This window comes from Hyla sarda, chromosome 1 (assembly GCF_029499605.1).
Source record: "Hyla sarda isolate aHylSar1 chromosome 1, aHylSar1.hap1, whole genome shotgun sequence".
Classification (NCBI taxonomy): domain Eukaryota; kingdom Metazoa; phylum Chordata; class Amphibia; order Anura; family Hylidae; genus Hyla; species Hyla sarda.
Window position 1 is genome coordinate 512,448,725 of NC_079189.1, and position 24,913 is coordinate 512,473,637.

Here is a 24,913-nt window from a genome sequence, read left to right on the forward strand (position 1 = left end):
TGAGCAGCTGCACATGTAATCCCTGGTGAACCTAATCCAGATGTGTGTTGACTCCAAGACTTAAGTGTTTACGCCTTATGGATCTCTGATATGTTTGGTCTACTCAGTTCCAGTGATTTTATTAAACTACGTTTATGTTCACATAAGCATACGTGGCATTTATGAGTTCTGCAGATTTTTTACTTTCATTTCTAATAGGTCTCAGCCTCTGTTTTAGTCAGACTTAACCAGAAACATGAATTTATATGTATTATTTAAATAATGTTAGCTACACTATTGAATATATGGTATTGTGGTATAGTATAATTTTTTTTTTTTTTTTATAAATTAAGTTTTGTGCTTCTTTGTAAATCTTGTTTAAATTGTTCTGGAAGCAAAGGGCAGTCAGACAAAATATTAAATTGTATAATCTTTAAGTTGCATACATTTGCTGCATATATCAAAATCTTTTATTGGATCTGACATTGACAAGGGGCGAACTGTGATAGCTAGATGACTGCATCAGAGCATCTCCCAAACTTCAGTTCTTGTGGCGTATACAAGGTATGCAGTAGAAAAAGTGGTCCATGGAAGGAAAACCAGTATGGTGACAAGGTGACAAGGCCATTCTACCTGTCTGCCACAAAGCACATGGTCACAGCAAAAGCATGTCAGAGGTTGGATATCAAGAAGGCTTCAGATTTAGTTAACACCACAAAGTGTACATGTGCAATGTTTCGGCCAAGTGCCTTTATCAAGGCAGCCTGTCGGTTTGACTAGACAAACAAGCTACTGTATTGCAAATAGATAAAAAGTGAACATCAGAATTGGACCATAGAACAATACAAGATGGCTGCCTGGCTAATGAATTATGTTATTTTACACCTGGGGAAGAGATTGCACCAGGATGCCGTATGGCAGTTTTTTCCTAGTGCAATCCCAAAGTACCCCTACAGGTCATGATTTCACGATATTCCAATAAGAGAACTCTTGTGGCGATGTCTGTTTTAATGACCATAATTATATCCCCTGTGAAAGACTAAGGAAAAAAATGATCTGTTGGGGTACTTGAGGACTGCTGTCCCGTCAGGCAGAGATAAGTGCAGTCCTGAACTTGCCCAGACCTCTGCACTTGCCTTTTGGGCAGTGGGGTAGCGACCGGGGTGCGTAGGGTGCGGGTCTTACCAGGTGACACCATACAGATGGGGTGACACCATGACGCTCCGCACCCATCACGTCCTCAGCTGCACCCGGCGGCACGTCTTTTAGCAGCCACAAGCTGTGCCCGCTAGAATGCTGCAAACGGGTGGTGGTGATGGGGGTGCTACTGCCGAGGCGGGGCGCCAGTAGCACCCGCATCATCCATCGGCAGCATCATCCTCCTGGCAGTAGCACCCCTATCATCCATCGGCAGGATCATCCTCCTGGCAGTAACACCCTTATCATCCATTGGCAGGATCATTCTCCTGGCAATAGCACCCCCATCATCCATCAGCAGGATCATCAGAGGGTGCAGTGTGTGGCAGTATTTTATTCAGGGGGGTACAGTGTGTGGCAGAATTATATTCGGGGGTGCAGTGTGTGGCAGTATTTTATTCAGGGGTTCAGTATGTGGCAGAATCATATTCTGGGGGGGTGCAGTATGTGGCAGAATTACATTCGGGGGGGGGGTACAGTGTGTGGCAGTGTTATATTCAGAGGGAGCAGTGTGTGGCAGTATTATATTCAGCGGGTGAAGTTTGTGGTAGTATGATATTCGGGGGGGGGTGCAGTATGTGGCAGAATTATATTCGGGGGGGGGTTCAGTGTGTGGCAGTATTATATTCAGAGGATACAGTGTGTGGCAGTCTTAGATTCAGAGGGCACAGTGTGTGGCAGTATTATATTCAGAGGGCGCAGTGCATGGTAGTATATTCAGAGTGTCCCACAGCAACATTATAGAACATAGAATGTACTCATGTATCAGAAAAGTATTAAATCTTTATTGATTACAAAAAAATATATAAAAAACAAGTAAAAAAATATGCAGATACAACAGGATGCACAGGCAGAAAAAAGCAGGAGGTGAGGGTAATAATAAGATGGTCATATAATTATACAGGTATATAGCGGGGTATGTATAGCAATAGTAACAGACGTCAGGTGAAGCTTCAACATTAAAGTGCACACTGATGATAAAGGTGTATCACCAGCAGGGCCATGCTGATGCACAGAAGGATATCTCATGTATAAATATACTCCTGTGGGAGGGACAATGGCTACTCCCACAGGTACCAATAGCATAACAGTGAAGCCAAAATGTAAATAAATTACAGGACACCAGGATATACACCCCACACGCTACCCCACACTGTAACCCCTGGTGGGGATACACCTTTATCATCAGTGTGCACTTTAATGTTGAAGCTTCATTATACATACCCCGCTATATACCTGTATAATCATATGAATAATACATAATCATATGTATAATCATATGACCATCTTATTATTACATAAAGATTTAATACTTATCTGATACATGAGTATTTTCTATGGTCTGTAATGTTGGTGTGGGTATGTATGTATGGACCATTATGGACCATGTAATCAAGGCTCTCAGCCAAAAATTTGGGGTAATCATTATATTCAGAATGTGCAGTGTGTGGCAGTATTATATTCAGTGGGCACAGTGTGTGGCAGTATTATATTCAGAGGGTGCAGTGTGTGGCAGTATTATATTCAGGGGGGTGCAGTATGTGGCAGAATTATATTTGGGGGGTGCAGTGTGTGGCAGTATTATATTCAGAGGGTGCAGTGTGTGGCAGTATTATATTCAGAGGGAGCAGTGTGTGGTAGTATTATATTCAGAGGGTGCAGTGTGTGGCAGTCTTATATTCAGAGGGTACAATGTGTGGCAGTATTATATTCGGGGGGCGCAGTGTGTGGCAGTAGTATATTAGAAGTATACAATGTCTGGCATCATTATATGAATAATTGTTTTCAAATAGAGGATTAGAATGCGCTGACAAAGTGAGGAGCCATCTGGGCGTCAAGTTCTGCAGAGAGAAGATCTAGCTGGAACAAGTCAGGGCGGTATGTACCATCTGAATTAGATAAGGAAAGACTATAGAGAAGATGTCACCTGTAATAACTTATATTATTGTGCATTGTACCGGACTATGACCCATCAGAGCTGTAGACACTTGTAAGTTCTGCAGTAATGATGATTAAAACAACAACTCCCAGAATCCCATTATCACTGGTTACATCATACTGGGACCTGTAGTTTTACATTGTAAAAGCTTCTTTAGTGCTTTCCCCTTACTTGGAAATTGCTATATTTGATTATACTGGAAATACTTTTCTGCAATGCACGTTGGTGTCTTTGGTGTCTCTCACAACAGACTAAAATATTACTTTGGTGGAGCGGGGGGATGTTATGGGGTAACACCATTTTCTACCGCACCACCAACCCTAGCAACGCCACTGCTTTTGGGGTGCCCATCTCCTTACTAGGGTGTTCCCCAAGTCAGACGGACTGAGTAAAAACCTAGAAGGTAGCACAGTACAAATAAGTAAAGCAGATGAGTAATCACAGAACAAGCCAAGGTCAGAATACACAGGAATAAAACAAAGCACAAGTCAGAAGCTTGTGCCGACAATTAAGTTTGTCACGTAGACAGTAACCTTATATGTATATTTGTAATATACATTGGTTTAAAAAAAAAAAAGTGTAGGTGAAAAAGTGCTGCATTGTCTCTGCAGCTATTGCCTGTGTGTCTCTGTGTAGAGACAAAATACAGGAAGTGGGGGCAAGGCAATCAGGGCTCTGTACACTGAGAACAAGCAGGACTCTGTGCACTGAGGACAATCAGGGCTCTGTACACTGAGGACAAGCATGGCTCTGTGCAGTGAGGACAAGCAGGACTCTGTACACCGAGGACAAGTAGGGCTCTGTACACTGAGGACAAGCAGGGCTCTGTACACTGAGGAAAAGCAGGGCTCTGTACACTGAGGACAAGCAGGAGTCTGTACACTGAGGACAAGCAGGAGTCTGTACACTGAGGACAAGCAGGACTCTGTACACTGAGGACAAGCAGTAGTCTGTACACTGAGGACAAGCAGGAGTCTGTACAGTGAGGACAAGCAGGGCAGGCTCTGTGTACTGAGGATAAGCAGGGCTCTGTGCAGTGAGGACAAGCAGGGCTCTGTGCACTGAAGACAAGCAGGGCTTTGTACACTGAGGACAAGCACGGTTATGTGCACTGAGGACAAGCAGAAGTCTGTACACTGATGACAACAGGGATCTGTGCAGTGAGGACAAGCAGGGCTCTGTACACTGAGGACAAGCAGGGTTTTGTGAACTGAGGACAAGCAGGGCTCTGTACACTGAGGACAAGCAGGGCTCTGTGAACTGAGGACAAGCAGGGCTCTGTACACTGTGGACAAGCAGGGCTCTGTACACTGAGGACGAGCAGGGCTCTGTACACTGAGGACAAGCAGGGCTCTGTACACTGAGGACAAGCAGGGCTCTGTACACTGAGGACAAGCAGGGCTCTGTACACTGAGGACAAGCAGGGCTCTGTGTACTGAGGACAAGCTGGGCTCTGTACACTGGACAAACAGGGCTCTGTACACTGAGGACAAGCAGGGCTCTGTACACTGAGGACAAGCAGGGCTCTGTGAACTGAGGACAAGCAGGGCTCTGTACACTGTGGACAAGCAGGGCTCTGTACACTGAGGACAAGCAGGGCTCTGTACACTGAGGACAAGCAGGGCGCTGTACACTGAGGACAAGCAGGGCTCTGTGCACTTAGGACAAGAAGGGTTCTGTGCACTGAAGACAGACATCGAGGCTCTGTGGCATGCTCCCAGCTCACACAGCAGAATGATTGACTTTGATCGAGTCTTTTTGGATGCTGGCACCACCATTGTTTGCTGGACTAGATAAGTAGTGCTGCATTAATTTGGGACTATATATATATATATATATATATATATATATATATATATATACACACATATACATTTTTGAAAATGATGGGTACACTTTTAGGATCTACAACTAACATCTTTGTGATAGACATTAAAGACAATTTCTGAGGTCTTGTAAAGCCTTTTCCTTTTTATTAAAATCAGACACACAGCCATGCAATCTCCATAAACAGACATTGGTAGCAACATGGATCATACTGATGACTGTGATAAAATTCCCTTGTAATTCAAGTCAGCTTATGAATCTTTTCATATGCTAGAGCTGCCCCGGTCAACTGTAAGTACTAATATTGTAATGTGGAGGTGTCTAGGATTAAAGGGGTACTCCGGTGGAAATATAATTTTTTTTTAAATCAACAGGTGCAAGAAAGTTAAACAGATTTGTAAATGACTTCTATTAAAAAATCTTAATCCTTTCAGTACTTATCAGCTGCTGTACTTCAGAGTAAGTTGTGTAGTTCTTTTCTGTCTGACCACAGTGCTCTCTGCTGACATCTCTGTCCATGTCAGGAACTTGCAGGAGAGGTTTGCTATGGAGATTTGTTCTGCTCTGGGCAGTTCCTGACATGGACAGAGGTGTCAGTAGAGAGCACTGTGGTCCGACTGATTTTTTTTTTTAAAAGAACAGAACGTCCTGTGGAGCATACAGCAGTTCATAAGTACTGGAAGGGTTAAGATTTTTTAATAGAAGTAATTTACAAATCTGTTTACTTTCTCGCACCAGTTGATTAAAAAAAAAAATTTCCGCCAAAGTACCCCTTTAAGAAATGGTAGAACAGACAAACTAAGAAATATTACTGTACGTGAGCAGCAATGCATACAATAAGCTATGGGGCAAATGTGAAGTGAGAATATGTGCAGAAACAGGAGTCCCTGCTCCTGGACAAGCATCCATGGCCCACTATGTGTTGCAGCCTCTGTACATCTTTACAGTGAAGAATTGGAATGTGTTGACACAGAAATAACCTGTTAAATCACTTAGAACAGATGGCATAGCTGCCACTGGAAGCGACATCTACAGATGCATATAAATCCTGCCATGAGCAATGCCAAGCATCTGCTGAAGTTGTCTAAGGCATGCTACCTTTCTGTTTATAGATTACAATTCTGCTTTACTTTATTTCATAATCTATATTAACCCCTTAAGGACCAGGCCCATTTTGGCCTTAAAGGGGTACTCCACCCCTAGACATCTTATCCCCTATCCAAAGGATAGGGGATAAGATGTCTGATCGCGGGGGTCCCGCTGCTGGGGACCCCCACAATATAGCATGCGGCACCCGCTGGAGGGTCTGGCTCCTGACCACGGGAACGGAAGATCGTGACGTCACGACTCCTCCCCTGCCGTCACGCCCCCTACCATAGACTTGCATGCAGGGGGCGTGACGTCACACGGGGGCGGAGTCGTGATGTCACAATCTCCATCACAATCTTTTTTTAACTTTTTTATTTTATCTTGTTTTACACTTTTTATGTCCCCCATAAAGGACTATTCATAGCAATCGTTTGATTGCTAATACTGCTCAGTGCTATGTATAGGACACAGCACTGATCAGTATTATCGGTGATCTTCTGCTCTGGTCTGCTCGATCTCAGACCAGAGCAGAAGACCCCGGGAGATGGCCGGAGCCAGGTGAGGGGACCTCCGGCCGCCATGCTGGATGATTGGATCGCTGCGGCAGCACTGCGGGGTGATCCGATCATCCATTCAAAGTACCGCACTGCCGCAGATGCCGTGATCTGTATTGATCACGCCATCTGAGGGGTTAATGGTGGACATCCGCGCGATCGCTGATAGCAGCCGGGACCTGCCGCGGTGCTTGCGATCATGGTGGCACGGAAATGTATGTCATGGTGTGTTAAGTATCACGTCACCATGACGTACATTTACGTCCATTGTCGTTAAGGCGTTAATAAGTTTTAAACCCATTTTTTCTGAAACAGCTCAAAACCTCTTCTTTTCCTCCACACAGTGAAGAGTATAAAATGCTGATAAAATTCAGGCTGTCTGCAGCCACCATCAGGGGGAGCTTCAGGCATCTGTATTTACATTTTATCATGTACTGTACCTGACTGTATGCAAGGAGGAAGAGAGGACAACCAGCAATATGATAGATGGATGTAACACTCAGATACTTGACTTGCCACAAAGAAGATCAAAATGAAAAACAACTTGAACGACATATTTATCATAATAATCAAAAGTATAATAATAATAATAATTCTACTAAGGTCAGAATCTAAAAGTTATAATAAAATGTACAACATGTCATGGAAAGATGCCTAGTACCACACTTACCTGTCAGGGTAGCGGACAAGCTGCACAGTGTTCTCTCGTGACATTTTACTCCTGTTCTGTTACCTAGAGAAAACAATATACAATAACCATTTATCTTCACACCAAAATCTGCGATACCTACAAAACAAGCAGAAGATCTGCACAGCCAGCGCCGTCAATACCCAGAGAGCTGTAATAAGTTCTCCAGAAACAATTAACACTATTAACTATTCATTATCAGGTCTCTGTAGGGACTAGAACATTTCCAGTATGCATGGGAGCACGCAGGGAGCAGGTACATAGTATCAATGATCACTATAGCTACTGGTTCTGATACTGGCTCTATCTATCTATCTATCTGTGTATCTATCATCTATCTATATCATTATCTACCTATCTACCTATCTATCTATCTATTTATGTATCTATCATCTATCTATATCATTATCTATCTATCTGTCTATCTATCTATCTATCTATTTATGTATCTATCTCCTATCTATCTGTCTATCTATCTATCTATGTATCTATCATCTATCTATATCACTATCTATCTATCTATCTATCTATCTATCTATCTGTCTGTCTATCTATCTATCTATCTATCTATCTATCTATGTATCTATCATCTATCTATATCATTATCTATCTATCTATCTATCTATCTGTCTATCATCTATCTATCTATCTATCTGTCTATCTACCTATGATCTATCTATCTATCATCTGTCTATCTACCTATGATCTATCTATCTATCTGTCTATCTACCTATGATCTATCTATCTATCTATCTATCTATCATCTATCTGTCTATCATCTATCTATCTATCTATCTGTCTATCTACCTATGATCTATCTATCTATCTATCTATCATCTATCTATCTGTCTATCATCTATCTATCTATCTATCTATCTAGAGAAAAAAACACTGGGATTATGCAATACATTTTCCACCTTTTTTGCACCTTATTTCTGTGTGCTGCTGGTCTCTTGTTTTTCTCTAGTATATGTGAACCTCTTACCAGGGTACACACCCAGCGTGCACCATTACATTGTTTTTTCTCAAATTTGTTGTGCTGCTCTTCTGGAATTTTTTTATCTGTCTATCTACCTATGATCTATCTATCTATCTCTCTAATGTTTACGACTGGTAAGTGCAGCCGCCATTGTCTCACTGCCGAGTCTAATTAATGTTTTTAACTACACCTGCACCTTAATGAGCGTATTTTATCTTTTATACACTATATGTATTGATACTGCACCTTACATTGGTTGTATGATATCTTACATATATGCACTTTATGTACGCTCTCTTATTGTTAATATTGTATATTTATGTACACATTGAGGGACATTTATCAATGTTTGCTTATGTATTCTTTTTTTTAGTAATTTTTTCCTTACTTTTTTTTTGCTTATGTGTGACTTATATATTAACTGCTTTCAGCCTGTTGATAATTTTCTTTCACGTAAGCAATTTTTCCTTTTTTACTTTGGTAGTAGCTTTTTCTGCTCCATGTTTGAGCTGGAGTAAATTTAGTCAATTTTTAACCCTTTTTTTTGTGCAGTTGTGACTGTCGCAGTTAATAAATACCTGACTGCCCGTAGTTCATTTTAAAATTATTACTACGTAGTTAATTTTTGGAAAACTTGCTTTTCTCGCTTTACAGTCAAAATGTCGCACGAAAAATCACGTAGTCGCAGTCGCGACAATTTTGCGACAATTATAGTAAAGAAAACCTGACTTAACCTGTTGATAAATGTCCATATATATTATTGTTGATTTTTTCTAATTATCTAAAATTTGTAATTAATTTGTTTGAGATTTTCACATGATATATACTCTGTATTTGGTCACTTGTATTGTTGCTTGAAAAAGGCTGCATGGGCAGCTGAAACGTTGCACGACATTATGATGGAATAAAGCTATTTTTTTGCACTGGATTTTTGCTGCGGCCATTCTTCATTTTCTTTGGACTATCTATCCATCTATCTATATCATTATCTATCTATCTATGATCAATCTATATCATTATCTATCTATATCATTATCTATCTATATCATTATTTACCTATCTATCTATCTATCAATCATCTATCTGTCTATCTACCGATGATCGATCTAGCCATCTACGATCTATCTATCTATCTATCTATCATCTATCTATATCATTATCTATCTATCTATCATCTATCTATTTATGATCTATCTATCTATCTATCAATTTAGAATATATCCATCCTTCATCTATCTATCTATCTATCTATCTATCTCTATCTCTATCTCTATCCTGTCTATGATCTGTCTGTCTGTTTTACCAATGATCTATCTATCTATTTAACCATTTAAGTACATTTATTTGGCAGGGGGTCAGTATGGTGACTATGTGGATAGCACCATTTCTTTGTCCCCCTGGAGTCCCCGAAGACAACATCTATATGGAGCTGGTATGTCCTTGCTGTGTTTATGAGGGCTTCAGCCCACGCTCCAAAATGATACCAAATGAACTTCCTATAAAACTGGCATAGTGTATAGTGTATATCTGAGGTAGAGAATTTAGACTGTTGTCCCCAATGGGCATATCAACTTAGTGTATGTGTACAGCACTGCAGAATATGTCAGCGCTATTGGACTGAAATGAGACAGATCATACCTGCAGGTTACTCAGCTGGTACAACGGGTAACAACAGTCTGTGCCAATAATTAAGCAAGTATTGATATGATTTTGTTTATCAACCCCACACATTTTATAGATCTCTGCTTGCTGTCAGTGAATGAGAACCTTTCGTGCTTTATGTGTTGACACAGGAGCAGCTACTTTATCATCTTCTGAATGAAAATCTGATCTAGAAAGTACTGGTATATTTGAGGTTTCAGCTTTAGATCAGTACACCGCCATCTCAGCAAATGGAGAAATTGTAAAATATCACGGAGGGCTCCAGTTAAAGGCACCAATTAGGTATTTTTTGTGTCTCTAAAGTCATTAATAAGCAAATGAATAATTTATAGTCATTAGGAAAAGTACCATTTTACCTCGGCTCCTGCGCTGAGTAGAGATTGTGGTCTGCTGTGACTTATCTGTATTCAACCATTTCCTGGAGACAACAAAGTAACCAAACTTGTTCTATGTATAGAGTCAACTTTAATCTCTTACACAAGCACCAGCAGCCAACAGTCCCTGGAAGCCTCCTCTACTGATCAGAGATTTAGAGGCCTAGAAGACTTCTACATATATAGTTATATCATAAGAATTACATATAGACTCATTTACCTCTCCTGATGTGCAGGTGACAACTCTGGCATTACCCGCCTGTTACTTCCAGGCTCCTCACCCTGGCATCAGCTTCACCCCTCTCAATAGTCTGCCGCCTGCTTGTGTTTACTGCAGTTACTAGGCTACAGGAATGCTAATCTTACACACTTGGCCATACAATAGAGAAGTCTATTGGAATTGTAATGAAGTGTTGTCTTGTGCACACTCCTATACCTGCATTAAGTGACTAGGTGACTGCTACCACTGATGCCTTTAGCTGCGGACACTAAATATTTCATCTATGGTAAAGCTTTAAGGGGTTCTCCGCCCCTAGACATCCAAAGGATAGGAGATGAGATGTCTAAACATGGGGGTCCTGCTGCTGGGGACCCCACGATCTCCCTGCTGCCACGGCGTTCATTAAAGCGTCGGGTGCAGCGCCGGAGGCTCGACTGCTTAAAGGGTACCTCTCATCAAATAAACTTTTGATATATTTTAGATTAATGAATGTTGAATAACTTTCCAATAGCATGTTAATGAAAAATATGCTTCTTTCTATTGTATTTTTCCCAATCAGTCCTGTCAGCAAGCATTTCTGACTCATGCTGGAGTCCTAAACACTCAGAGCTGCCAGCCTGCTTTGTTCACAGCCAAACAGGCTGTGAACAAAGCAGGCTGGCAGCTCTGAGTGTTCTCCTTTGTGAACAAAGCAGACTGGCAGCACGTAGTGTTTAGGACTCCAGCATGAGTCTGAAATGCTTGCTGCCAGGACTGGTAGGGAGACCCCTAGTGGTCATTTCTTCAAAGTGGAAAATGAAATAGAAAGAAGCATATTTTTTAATAACATGCAATTGTGAAGTTATTCTGCATACATTTAATCTATAATATATCAAAAGTTTTTTTGATGAGAGGTACCCTTTAAGCTGCCACCGGATAGCCGTTTAATGTGCCCCATGTGCCCCTATGAGTGTCACTCATCTGTCCCTGCCGCTCCAGACCATCCTCTTCTGGCTCCGCTGCATGGCCGTCGCTCTCCTTCATCGTCATCACGTCACCGTGCACGCCGTCCTGTCATCCAATAGGGGCGGCGTGCTCAGTGACGTGATGACGGCGATGAAGAGCAACAATCCAGAGCAGCGGTGACACATGAGTATAACTTTGTCTTTTATTATTGCACGGATCCCTCAACACATGATGGATTCAAGTAACGATGGTTCATCTGGAACCAATCACCATCGTATATTAAGGGACCACTGTATCTATTTTTTCTAGCGTTTACATCTGTTTACATTAATTGCAAAGAATTGTTGTCTTCTATTTATGCACTAATAAAAAGAGCTGCTGTCACACACTCGTTCATATATTTGATGTCCCCCCACCATCTCAATTTTTATGATGTCTTGTGTGTATATGTATTTTTATGGGGTGCTGTTGTGATGTCATTTGGGGTTATTTTCAATAAAGAATGAATTGTGATATCATTTGGATTTGTGTTTGTTAAATTATTGGCAAGGTTTCTGTAGGTTGCATATTGGCATCATCACTTGCCACACTGTTGTTACATTGTGGACTAATGATATGGGATTTGTCCTAATATATGTAGGTTGCTCTTATGGGAAAAATGTGCCTTGGGACCTCCTTAGGCACCAGAACCCCAGTGGGACTGCTACCCCTGCACCCCTAGTTACGCCCCTGAGCAGAGGGTAATGAATTCTCGAGTTGTTGTTTTTTTTTTTGTTTTGTTTTTTTTTACCAATATCCCAAACAAGCAATAATAAATACAGCTGTCTATGAATGAGACAATACGGACGCAATGTAGGAACACAATTACAGTAATAGTGAAAGGAAAACATTGCATGCCTGTTTCTACCCTCTAATTGTAAGAAATAACAGAGACATGGTATGGGAGAGAGAGCAATGAGAGTGGACGTGGTATCTTTGAGTAGATGAACACCACCCTCAAACTAGTGATAAGCAAAAAGAACATAAAGTAACTGAGATAAACAAGGTTCACGTTAAAAAAAACATCAGATTAGAATATGTGCTAAGACACTTTCAATTTCCCTAAAGAGCCATTGCAGCGTAATACCATGTTGTGTGACAAAAGTCCTACATAAAGGCTCATGGTCTCCACTGGCAGTACACAAAAGAATTAACCCTTGCATGACATTAGACAAGTTGAATTCACCCAAACAGGATTTAGCTATGAACATTCACTCTACTGCCCCATCACAACCTTTAGATTACAGCAGCTGGTAGACGGGTACCGTGACACTGCAGAGGTACTCGAGTCAGCCATCTGCTTAGTGGAGATGGGCTCTTCAGATGGATTGGATGTCAAGGACTAGTCCCTCTTGCTTGTCTCTTATCCTTCCGGTAATGTTTGACAGGCTTGCTGGTAAGGGCCATGAGTTCTTCCTTTTCCACCCTGTTTTTTTTCCCCTGGCCTTGTTCTTTTAGTGATGGTCTTCAGAGAAGGGTCTTTGTTGAGAGCTTGGTCTTCAAGAAGGCTTGCTCAATGATCTTCTGCTATAGCAAACTGAAGACCATTAAACATGCTACATCAAGTAGCAGGCCAAGTGGTAGCAAGAGGCTGGGCTTTACCGTGGTCGCCGGTAATCAGACCCAGAGCGAACGTGCTCCTGGGACTGATTTAAACTGGTGTGCTGCGTGCAAGATAACGGGGTCCCCAGCGGCGGGACCCCGCGATCAGGCATCTTATCCCCTATCCTTTGGATAGGGCAGTGGTGGGCAACCTTTTTTTTCAACTGAGCCATATCTCGACAAAACCACGATTGAAATTTATTTTGAGAGCCACATTTTTAAAACCGAAAATACATAGGATGGTACACTGTTTTTAATAAGTTTTTATTGAGGGGCACATGACGGGGCATTATAAGTGAGGGGCACATGTCAGGGGGGCATTATATATAAGGGGCACATGACAGGGGGGGGTCCTGTCATTTGCCCCCACATATAATGCCCCCCTGCCATGTGCCCCTCATATATAATGCCCCCCTGACATGTGCCCCTTATATATAATACCCCATGTCCTGTGCCCCTCAAAATATAATGCCCCTTTGACATGTGCCCCTCACTTATAATGCCCCCTGTCATGTGCCCCCACATATAATGTCCCCTGACATGTGCCCCTCACATATAATGCCCCCCTGACATGTGCCCCTTATATATAATACCCCATGTCCTGTGCCCCTCACAATATAATGCCCCCCTGACATGTGCCCCTCACTTATAATGCCCCCTGTCATGTACCCCCACATATAATGTCCCCTGACATGTGCCCCTCACATATAATGCCCCCCTGACATGTGCCCCTTATATATAATACCCCATGTCCTGTGCCCCTCACAATATAATGCCCCCCTGACATGTGCCCCTCACTTATAATGCCCCGTCATGTGCCCCCACATATAATGTCCCCTGACATGTGCCCCTCACATATAAAGTCCCCCTGACATGTGCCCCTTATATATAATACCCCATGTCCTGTGCTCCTCACAATATAATGCCCCCCTGACATGTGCCCCTCACTTATAATGCCCCCTGTTATGTGCCCCCCACATATAATGTCCCATGACATGTGCCCCTCACATATAATGCCCCCCTGACATGTGCCCCTTATATATAATACCCCATGTCTTGTGCCCCTCACAATATAATGCCCCCCTGACATGTGCCCCTCACTTATAATGCCCTCTGTCATGTGCCCCCACATATAATGCCCCCTGACATGTGCCCCTCACATATAATGCCCCCCTGACATGTGCCCCTTATATATAATACCCCATGTCTTGTGCCCCTCACAATATAATGCCCCCTGACATGTGCCCCTCACTTATAATGCCCCCTGTCATGTGCCCCCACATATAATGCCCCCTGACATGTGCCCCTCACATATACCGTATATGCCGGCGTATAAGACGACCCCCAACTTTCACAGTTAAAATATAGAGTTTGGGATATACTAGCAGTATAAGACTACCCCTCCTACAGTGATGTACGGTACCTTGTAGTCCCCCCCATTAGGTAGGCAGTATTGTTCCCCCCACATTAGGTAGGCAGCATGTTCCCCCACAATAGTAGGCAGCTCCCCCACATTAGGTCAGCAGTTCCCCCACAATAGTAGACAGCTCCCCCACATTAGGTCAGCAGTTCCCCGACATTAGGTCAGCAGCTCCCCAACAATAGTAGGCAGCTCCCCCACATTAGGTCAGCAGTTCCCCCACAATAGTAGACAGCTCCCCCACATTAGGTCAGCAGTTCCCCCACATTAGGTCAGCAGCTCCCCCACAATAGTAGGCAGCTCCCCCACAATAGTAGGCAGCTCCCCCACAATAGTTGGCAGCTTCCCCCCCCCCCCACAATATTAGGAAGTTCCCCCACAGTAGTAGGCAGCTCCCCCCCCACAATAGTAGGCAGCTCCCCCCCCCCCCACAATAGTTGGCAGTATAGTTCCCCCACAATGGTAGACAGCTCCCCCCACAATAGTTGGCAGTATAGTTCCCCCACAATGGTAGGCAACTCCCCCGCACAATAGTTGGCAGTATAGCTCCCCCACAATAGTTGGCAGTATAGTTCCCCCGCAATGGTAGGCAGCTCCCCCCCCCCCCACAATAGTTGTCAGTATAGTTCCCCCACAATAGTTGGCAGTATAGTTCCCCCACAATAATTGGCAGTATAGTCCCCCCACAATGGTAGGCAGCTCTCCCCCCCCCACAATAGTTGGCAGTATAGTTCCCCCACAATGGTAGGCAGCTCCCCCCCACAATAGTTGGCAGTATAGTTCCCCCCACAATAGTTGGCAGTATAGTTCCCCCACAATAGTTGGCAGTATAGTCCCCCCACAATGGTAGGCAGCTCCCCCCCCCCACAATAGTTGGCAGTATAGTCCCCCCACAATGGTAGGCAGCTCCCCCCCCCACAATAGTTGGCAGTATAGTTCCCCCACAATAGTTGGCAGTATAGTTCCCCCACAATAGTTGGCAGTATAGTCCCCCCACAATGGTAGGCAGCTCCCCCCCCCCACAATAGTTGGCAGTATAGTTCCCCCACAATGGTAGGCAGCTCCCCCCCCACAATAGTTGGCAGTATAGTTCCCCCACAATAGTTGGCAGTATAGTTCCCCCACAATAGTTGGCAGTATAGTTCCCCCACAATGGTAGGCAGCTCCCCCCCACAGACATACAGCTTCCAGCCATATACAGTGTATGGCTGGAGGCTGTATGTCTGTATACTGCCCCCCACAGTGTTCCGGTCACCGCTCCTCCTGCCCGGGTCACCATCTACTGCTATGGCCTATGGACCATAGCAGTAGGTGCCGAGACCGGAGGAGCGGTGACTGGAACACTGAAGATGACGTGCCGCCGGTCACTTACCAGGCTCCGGCAGGCGCGCGTCTTCCTCCGGTCCTCCTGGTACTACTGCGCCTCTATGGTTGTACGCACGGGATGTGCCATAGAGAGGAGGAGGATCGCAGGAAGACCGGAGGAGGACGTGCGCCTGCCGGGGAATGGTAAGTGAAAAAGATTTTTCGGGACACAGGGATGTCCGGCATAGGAAAACCTATGATTTTCTGCCCGGGCCGACTCCCGTGTGCGGCTGCAGGCGGGGGCCGGCCAGAGCAGGTAAAAACTAATACTGTATACTAAAAACCAGGGGGCCTCCAGCTGTTGTGAAACTACAACTACCAGCATGCCCGGACAGCCTTTGCCGGTCCGGGCATGCTGGGAGTTGTAGTTTCACAACAGCTGGAGGCACCCTGGTTTTTAGTATACAGCAGTGGTCGGCACTATGTGGCCGCTGCTGCTCTGCATGCAAGGGCCTAATACTAGTATCAGGCCCTTGCATGTTACCAGTGTGCATGGGCGGCCGCCACGGCCCGACCGCACTGCAAGAGCCGCATTAAAGTATGTGAAGAGCCGCATGTGGCTCGCGAGCCGCAGCTTGCCGACCACTGGGATAAGATGTCTTAGCACCGGAGTACCCTTTAAATACATATTACCACCCTTATTTTCATCACAACAATCCTAGATGATACATAAACCCCAAATTTGCAAACGTGCAAATCACAGACTAAGGCACACAATCCCATAATGTCTTGCACACCGGCTCTCTACTTACTGAGTAAATGTTGTTGTCACAGTGAAGGCATTTTTAAAAATAATCAGGCTCCTGCCTTTTTTCTAACTCTTGCCCCAGGAACTGACAGCATAAATAGCATTGTGCATATCAATAGAAAGGTAAATAAGGACAAAACCTAAATATATCTCCTGATATGGGGAAATAGGGGTAAACATTCCTTCCCCTTCTTGTCTGTGTTTGAACAAATTCTTGAATATAATATAGAGATTTATGAATAGAATGTGCAAAAATAGAACCCCTTTCATTTTAGATTTTTTTTTTTTTTTTTAGCAAGCATTGGGAAAATATTCTTCTTACTAAAGCCGTTTTTTTGTTTTTCTTTAAATATACCATGCTACCCTCTTTTCCACTAACAACCTTTATCATCTATTGACTTTAAAGGTGATAAATGTATGGTTGCTGGGGGGTGCGACTGCTGGGACCTCAACTGATTAACATTTTGACAGTTCATGAGTGTCCTGTGTCAATGAAGGTGTAACGCCGAGCGCTCCGGGTCCCGCTCCTCCCCCGGAGCGCTCGCGGTGTTCTGTTCATGCTTGCAGCGCCCCGGTCAGACTCGCTGACTGGGAGCGCTGCTCTATGTCCCCCGGCGGGGATGCGATCCGCGCGGCGGGACGTGCCTGCCCACGGGTTGCATCCCGATCATCTCACCTGCCCCGTCCTCCTGCTCAATCCCGGCACGCGCGGCCCCACTCTCTTGGGCGCGCGCGCCGGGTCTCTCAGATTTAAAGGGCCAGTGCACCATTAATTGGTGCCTGGTTGAATCAGTTCCTAATCACTCCCTACACATAAAAACCCACTTCCCCTTCCTGTCCTTGCCGGATCTTGTTGCCTTGTGCCCTGAGAAAGAGTTTAGTGTGTTCCCTTGCCTGTGTATCCAGATCTTCTGCTGTTGCCCCTGACTACGAACCTTTGCTGCCTGCCTTGACCTTCTGCTACGTCTGACCCCGCCTCTGTCTAGTCCTTGTGTACCGCGTCTGTCTCAGCTGCCAGAGAGGTCAAGTCGCTACTGGGGGACACGACCTGGTAGTTACCGCCGCAGCAAGTCCATCCCGCTTTGCGGCGGGCTCTGGTGAACACCAGTAACTACTTAGAACCGATCTTCCAGTAAGAGCCGCGCCATCGCCTCTCTGGCACAGAGTATCAACCACCTGTGTCCTCACCGGCCGCCAGTCCGGATCCTGACAGAAGGGGTAGTGCGCCTGCATGACCCAGCTCCAGTCACTGTCTATGGGACTGATGATTACTAAACATTTGGGGAAATTTATCAAAACCTGTCAAAAGGAAAAGTTGCTGAGTTGCCCATTGCAACCAATCAGATCGCTTCTTTCATTTTTTAGGGGCCTTTTCAAACATGAAAGAAGTCATCTGATTGGTTGCTAGGTGCAACTCAGCAACTTTTCCTCTAGACAGGTTTTGATAAATCTCCCCTAATCTGTCCAGGGTATGGTCACACATAACAGTTCCGCAGGGTATTTTACACTGCGCATCCGCCAATAACCCAACCCATAGAGTGCCTCCAGGTATGCCCACCCAAACCCCCATGCCCCGCCTCCCCCCTGGCCTGCTCGCATTGGCAATCCGCTGGAGGCACACTACGGTGACAACAGCTGGAGGCATACGATGGGTCGGGTCACCGGTGGATCCGCAGCATAACATACGCTGCCGATCCGTTATGTGTGATCCTACCCTAAATGCTATGGTAGTTACGTAGGTGCAGTTCCCCTTCAGTTACATTCTCACGATTGGTGGAGTTACCGCATTACAGTGAATTCAATTTTACACATTTAACCACTTCAGTATTGAGCATTCTCCACAGTGTTCTGACTATAAATCTGCAGACATAGCATATTCAAAAACTCTTTATAGAAAAAAAATCTTACCTAAAAGCTAGACCTCCTAGATAATAATAAAGTGCTGTAAAGGCCGTTCCCTGCTGGTCACTGGTTCACTTCAGGTGAGTATGTATTAAAAGGAGATGTTGATATTAAGAATACAGATCACAGTAAGACCTCTCACAAGACCGCTCAGTAACTGTAAAAAATCTCATTCTCTTGTTTATTGTATGTGCTGGGAATTTCTCTCTACATCTCGGTGATGAAATCACACACATAGGTGCTCGGGAGCCTGTCCTCCTGTTCCTCTCTCAAATTAAATTATGAAAGTCTGGAACAAATGGACTAGAAAATGGAACAGCAGAGAAAAATCCCAGATGTGTTGTAAAGGCAAGTCATGTTTAGAATTCATCATTTCATGTTTACAATGCATTCGGAAAGTCTCCGGACCTTTCACTTTTTTAACATTTTGTTATGTTGAAGCCTAAAATAAAATAGGAATTTTAAGTTTTCCACCTGTTTTCTGCACTCCATACCCCTTAATGAGAATTTAAAAACAGAATTTTTTTTATAAATGTGCACAAATGTATTAACCCCTTATGGACCAGGCCAATTTTCGTTGTTGCCCTTTGTTTTTTCCTCCTAGCCCTTTAATAGTCAGAACTATTTAATTTTTCCATCTACACACCCATTCAAGGGCTTGTTTTTTGCAGGACCAATTGTAATTTGTTATGTCATTATTTATATTTCAATAATGTATGCTCCAAAATGGAAAAAGAAAATATTTTTGAGGTAAAATGTAAAAAAAAAAAAAAATAATTTAGCAAATTTGGGGTGGTTTCCTATTCATGTCATGCGGTCAAACAAACATGTAATCTTGATATGTTAGGTCAGCACGACTAAAACAATATCAATTTTTGTAGTTTGCATCAAGTTTTTACTCTTAAAAATCCTAAACCTTTTAGAAAAAATGTTGCTGTTTTTTTTTAATTGCCATTTTCTAACCCCTATATTTTCCATATACTGGACTGTTTGAGGGCTCTTTTATTTTTTTTATTTTTTTTGCGCAGTTTTGTTGTTTGAATCGGTACCATTTTGGTATTGATCGGACTTTTTGATCGCTTTTTACTGGGGTATGAAATGAAATTGGAATTTTTTTTTACGCTTACCGTATATACTCGAGTATAAGCCAACCCGAATATAAGCCGAGGCCCCTAATTTAACCCCAAAAACCCAGGAAAAGACTATAAGCCTAGGGTGGGAAATATATCATCCCCCTATGTAATCATCCAGACCCCAGTCATCATCCCCCCCTTCATCATCACCACCTGTCAATCCCTCCATCAGTGGTCTTCAACCTGCGGACCTCCAAATGTTGCAAAACTACAACTCCCAGCATGCCCGGACAGCCATCGGCTGTCCAGGCTTGCTGGGAGTTGTAGTTTTGAAACCTCTGGAGGTCCGCAGGTTGAAGACCACTGCGGCTTTCGTCATCATCCCCCCCTTTTGTTTTGTACTCACCTCCCCTCGGCGGGAAGTTAGGGTGAGCTGGACCGGGCATCTATGCATCAGCAGGCCCTACGCAGCAAATGCCTGAAGTTTGACAATGTGATGTCTGACGTTGTGAAATTCACCAAGTATATCAGATCCAGGGGCTTGAAGCATCGGCAGTTCCACGCCTTTTTAGAGGAAATAGAGTCAGTATATGAAGATGTTATATAGTTCACCAAGGTGCATTGGCTTCGCAGGGGAAACGTCTTAAAGAGGTTCTTTGAGTTGAGAGCAGAAGTTAAAGCCTTCATGGAGATGGATGGGGTGGTTGTTCCTGTACTAAGTTATCCCAAATAGCTCATGGACTTGGCTTTTCTTGTTGAGATCACACAGGAACTGAATATACTAAACAAGAAGTTACAAGGCCAGGGGCAGCTTGTCACTGTTGCCTATGACAATGTCAGGACATTCACTGCAAAACTCATGTTATGGAAAGCCCAGCTTTCTCAGACAAACCTCTGCCATTTCCCTACATGCAAGGTGCTCATGGACTCGAGCACGCCATTCAATAGTACCGTATTTATCGGGGTATACCAAGCACCGCCTACAACACACACCCTCATTTTACCTCATTTAAAAAAAATTTTTTTTTACCCAAATATCCTTGGTAAAATGAGGGTGCGTGTGTGTGCATGTGTATACCCCGATACACTGTTTCTGACCCTGCAGAAGCCCCCAGAAAAGGCAGGGGGAGAGAGGCCGTTGCTGCCCGCTTCTCTCCCCCTGCCTTTCCTCGGGTCTAGAGCCCTGCTGACGCCACTTCTCTCCCCCTGGCTATCGGCGCTGCTGCCCCATTACCTCCCCCAGTTTTATGATTACCTGTTGCCGGGGTCGGGTCCACGCTGCTTCTTGCTCTGGTCCGCGGTGCTTCTGGCTCCAGTGTGGCGTCTATGCGTTGTTGCTATGTGCTGGGAGGCGCAATGACGAGTGACGTCGCGCAGCGCATAGCAATGACGCATAGACGCCACACCGGAGCCAGAAGCAGCGCGGACCCAACCCCGGCAGCATAAAACCGGGCATGGGGGAGGTAATGGGGCAGCGACGCCGATAGCCAGGGGGAGAGAAGCGGCAGCAGGGCTCAGAAAAATCGGGGGGGGGGGGGGGATGGGGGAGGTAATGAGGCAGCGGCACCGGCAGTCTCTGGACCCCAGGATACGCAGGGGCAGAGAAGCCGGCAGCGACGGCAGGTCTCTGGACCTGCAAAAGCCGCTGCAGTTCATTGATTTAAAGTGCCCGCTTTAAATCATTGAACTGCAGCGGCTTATTGGCGTATAACACGAAGATAGACTTTAGGCTAAAAATGTTAGCCTAAAAAATGCGTGTTATACGCCGATAAATACGGTGAGTATACTGATGCCATTGCAAAGCTACAGGAAGAAGTTGATGACAGGTTTGCAGACTTCAAGACACACTCAGCCTCTTTTGAAATGTTTGCTGACCCTTCTGCTTCAATGTGGAAGATGCACCCCCCCCCCTTGCACTTCAAATGGAGCTAATTGATCTGCAGTGCAATTCTGAACTCAAAGCTCAGGGATATAAATTGAAAAACAGACAAGCTTGGACAATTTATGAGAGAATTGCCCACCAACCTTCCTGAGATTTCAAGGATGTTCAAGTGGATCATGTGCCTTTTTGGGAGTACCTATCTGTGTGAAAAGCTCTTCTCCACCATGAACTTTAATAGGTCAAAGTACAGGGCCAAACTTACTGATGAGCCACATTGAGGGTGCCAGTTGCTTCCTCACTCAAGCCAAATGTTGCTGAGTTGTGTAGGAGGAAGCGCTGCCAGGTCTCTGGCAACAAGAAGTAGGAGGTAAGAGAAACCTATGTTCTGTACAACTGTTAATGTTTACAACTATTATTAAAATCGCATCAGTTGTACATTTTAGAATTTTGGTCCAATACTTGATGCGGCTTTGCCCCACCCAGCCTCTAACTCCAGTGGCCCCAGATAATTTGGGTTTTAGACCCCTAGGCCCAGATTTATCAAAGAATGTCTACGGTAGAGCCATTTTCCCACCTTTATTTGGGTGGTGGGTTTGACTAGCGTGCATCTTATTTGTCAAGAAGGAGCAGCAGGATGATGAATGTTGCGCAGCTCTGCTGTGGTGGGAAAAGCACGACCACATAAACTTTTTCTAGACACTTGTGAGGGAATGTAGACACATTCCGGGTCCTGAATTTAGCAGGTTAAGTGTTTTTATTAACTTTCACAGAGCTGCTGGAAATTTTTACTTGTATTTTAGACACTAAAAGCAAATTTTATTGCAGTGTCTAAGGGGTTAAATCCACCGTGATCGGTGATGTCTGGCATTAGAGATGGGTCTTGGTGGCAGATAGCTGCCAGAGTTCATGTCATAGAAGGGGAGTGGCACACTGTCTTCCACAAGGGGTTAAAGGTTGAATTGCGGAAGGTTGAAAATATTTTCACACCTACTGGTAGGTGGTGTAGCTTTGCGCCTAAAAAAGTACCTTTGCGCACAAAATAGCGACTTTTGACAAAAGTCGCAAATGATAAATACGTGACCACTGCATGGTCAAAACGAAAAAGTTCTATGGGTAGGCAAAAAGAGTAAACCTGTCTATATCAACAGGCGCATAAAAGTCGCTAAATATGCTGCGTGCGCCTGAACTGCGCCAAAATATAGACAAAAAAAATGCTCTAAAAGCAATGATAAATCTCCCCCCTGATGTATATGAAAAAGTCTTATAGTTAAGGACAAATTGCCACACTACTCAGGTGATGTGAAATATATGTAAACGTGTTATATATTAAAGTAAATGTAGTAATATGGATCTTTTGCTAAAAAAATAGGAGTAAGATTTCTCTGGGGATGAAAAGTTTCCCTCCAATTTATTACAAGAGATCCATAATAAGTATATGTGTTGTTATGGATCTCTGACAAGACAATTGAAGGGAGTTTTCTCATCCCCATTGTCTGTTTTCCAACCAGGGTTCCTCCAACCAAAGTTCCTAAAATGGACAGCAGAGGTCAGCAGAGAGCACTGTGGTCATGACATCAGAGAAATCTAAAAAGTAAAGCATTTCCTCTGTAGTATATAGCCCCTAAAAAGTACTGGAAGGATTAAGACTTTTTAATAGAAGTAATTTACAAATCTGTTAAATTTTCTGGCACCAGTTGATAAAAAAAAAAAAAAAAGTTTTCCACGGCAGTACCCCTTTAAGCTTTAATTAGCATTGACCTGTTGGCATCTTCTTCGCCACATGTTTTCTTCTTTAATAAACTTACCTTGTTATATTTAAAATATAAAATTATTAATTTAAATTTTTTTTCTCAATAGATTCCTGGCCAGTGGCAAATCATTCGCCTCTTTACATTATCAATTTAGGCTGGGAAAATCCACTACTAGTCAAATAGTATCGGAAATGTGATGCACTGTGGAGCAATCTTTAGGCGTTCTATCTACCAGAGCCAAATACCCAGATTTGGATGACAGTGGCTCAAGGATTCAAGGGTAATGCCAACTTCCCCAACTGTGTTGGTGCCCTGGACGGGAAACATGTCCGAATTAGAAAGCCTGCTGGAAGTGGAGCACTATATTATAACTATGAGAAGTTTTTCAATGTTATTTAAATGTCGATTGCAGATGCAAAATGTCATTTTCTGGCAGTTGACGTAGGGGCATACGGTCATAATAATGACTCTAGAGTTTTCAAAAAGTCCAATTTTGAAAGCGCTTTTTACAGTGGAAACTTTAACATTCCCGGCCCAAAAGCAATACATGGAACAACAGGACCCCTACTGCCTCATGTACTGGTGGCAGACAAGGCATTTCCAATGACAAAAAAACAATTAAAACCATATGCAAGCCATAGCCTGAATGCACAGAGAAGAATTTTTAATTATTGTCTAACAAGGGCGAGAAGACATGTTGAATGCGCCTTCGGTATCCTAGCAAACCGTTGGAGGGTTTATACCACATGTATTCAATTAAGGCCAGAAAAAGTTGATTCTGTCATCAAGGCATGTGTAGTGCTTCATACCTTCGTGCTACATAATCAGCCATATGACTTCGTATTGATGGAGGAAATAGAAAAAGCCCCAACCATTATCCCAAAGGTCATTATGTGCCGATTATGGAAATACATGAAGCATTCGCAAACTTCTTCTGCTCTCCCATTGGAGCTGTGCCACGGCAAGATGGGGTATAGGTAGGGCCATATCAAACCATTTACTTAAAGTGGTGGAGATTTATCAAAACCTGTGCAGAGGAAGAGTGGTGCATGCCCATGACAACCAATCAGATTGCATACTAAATTCTTTTATAGTCTCTTTAAAAATTAATAAAGCAATCTGGACACCACTTTTCCTCTGCACAGGTTTAGATCCTTGGAATACCCCATTGTATTTGTTTGTTTGTTTGTTTGTTTTTGAAAAAAAAATTCAGGACCATATTTTTTCATTAAAAATTTTAAAGGCTGTTTTCATAAATTTTTTATTTAACCCCTTAAGGACCGAGGTCATTTTGGCCTTATGGACCAGAGCATTTTTTGCACATCTGACCACAGTCACTTTAAGCATTAATAACTCTGGGATGCTTTTACTTATGAATTTGATTCTGATATTTTTGTGTGTGACATATTCTACTTTATCATAGTGGTAAATTTTCGTTGATACTTGCATAATTTCTTCGTGAAAAATTCTAAAATTTCATGAAAAATGTGAAAATTTAGAATTTTTCTAACTTTGGAGCTTGTGAGGAAAATAGACATACCAAATAAATGATATATTGATTCACATATACAATATGTCTACTTTATGTTTGCATCATAAAGTTGACAAGTTTTTACTTTTGGAAGACATCAGAGGGCTTCAAAGTTCATCAACAATTTTCCAATTTTTAAAAAAAAAA

The 24,913-nt window shown here is 43.5% G+C and overlaps 1 protein-coding gene across 2 annotated transcripts in view; it reads right to left on the reverse strand.

The window, feature by feature from the left end:
• The window catches only part of FAM81B (family with sequence similarity 81 member B), a 236,705-nt gene that overhangs the window by 72,534 nt on the left and 139,258 nt on the right, over positions 1–24,913 (reverse strand). The window contains exons 1-2 of one of the 2 annotated variants that reach the window (XM_056537953.1): positions 10,509–10,606; positions 7,256–7,318 (exon numbers count right to left, since the gene is read on the reverse strand). In XM_056537953.1, coding sequence (XP_056393928.1) covers positions 7,256–7,299 — 44 coding nt within the window. In that variant the 5' untranslated portion in view covers positions 7,300–7,318; positions 10,509–10,606. Of the gene's footprint in view, positions 1–7,255; positions 7,319–10,508; positions 10,607–24,913 lie in introns of those variants that run through there. The other variant, XM_056537959.1, reaches the window with a different exon arrangement.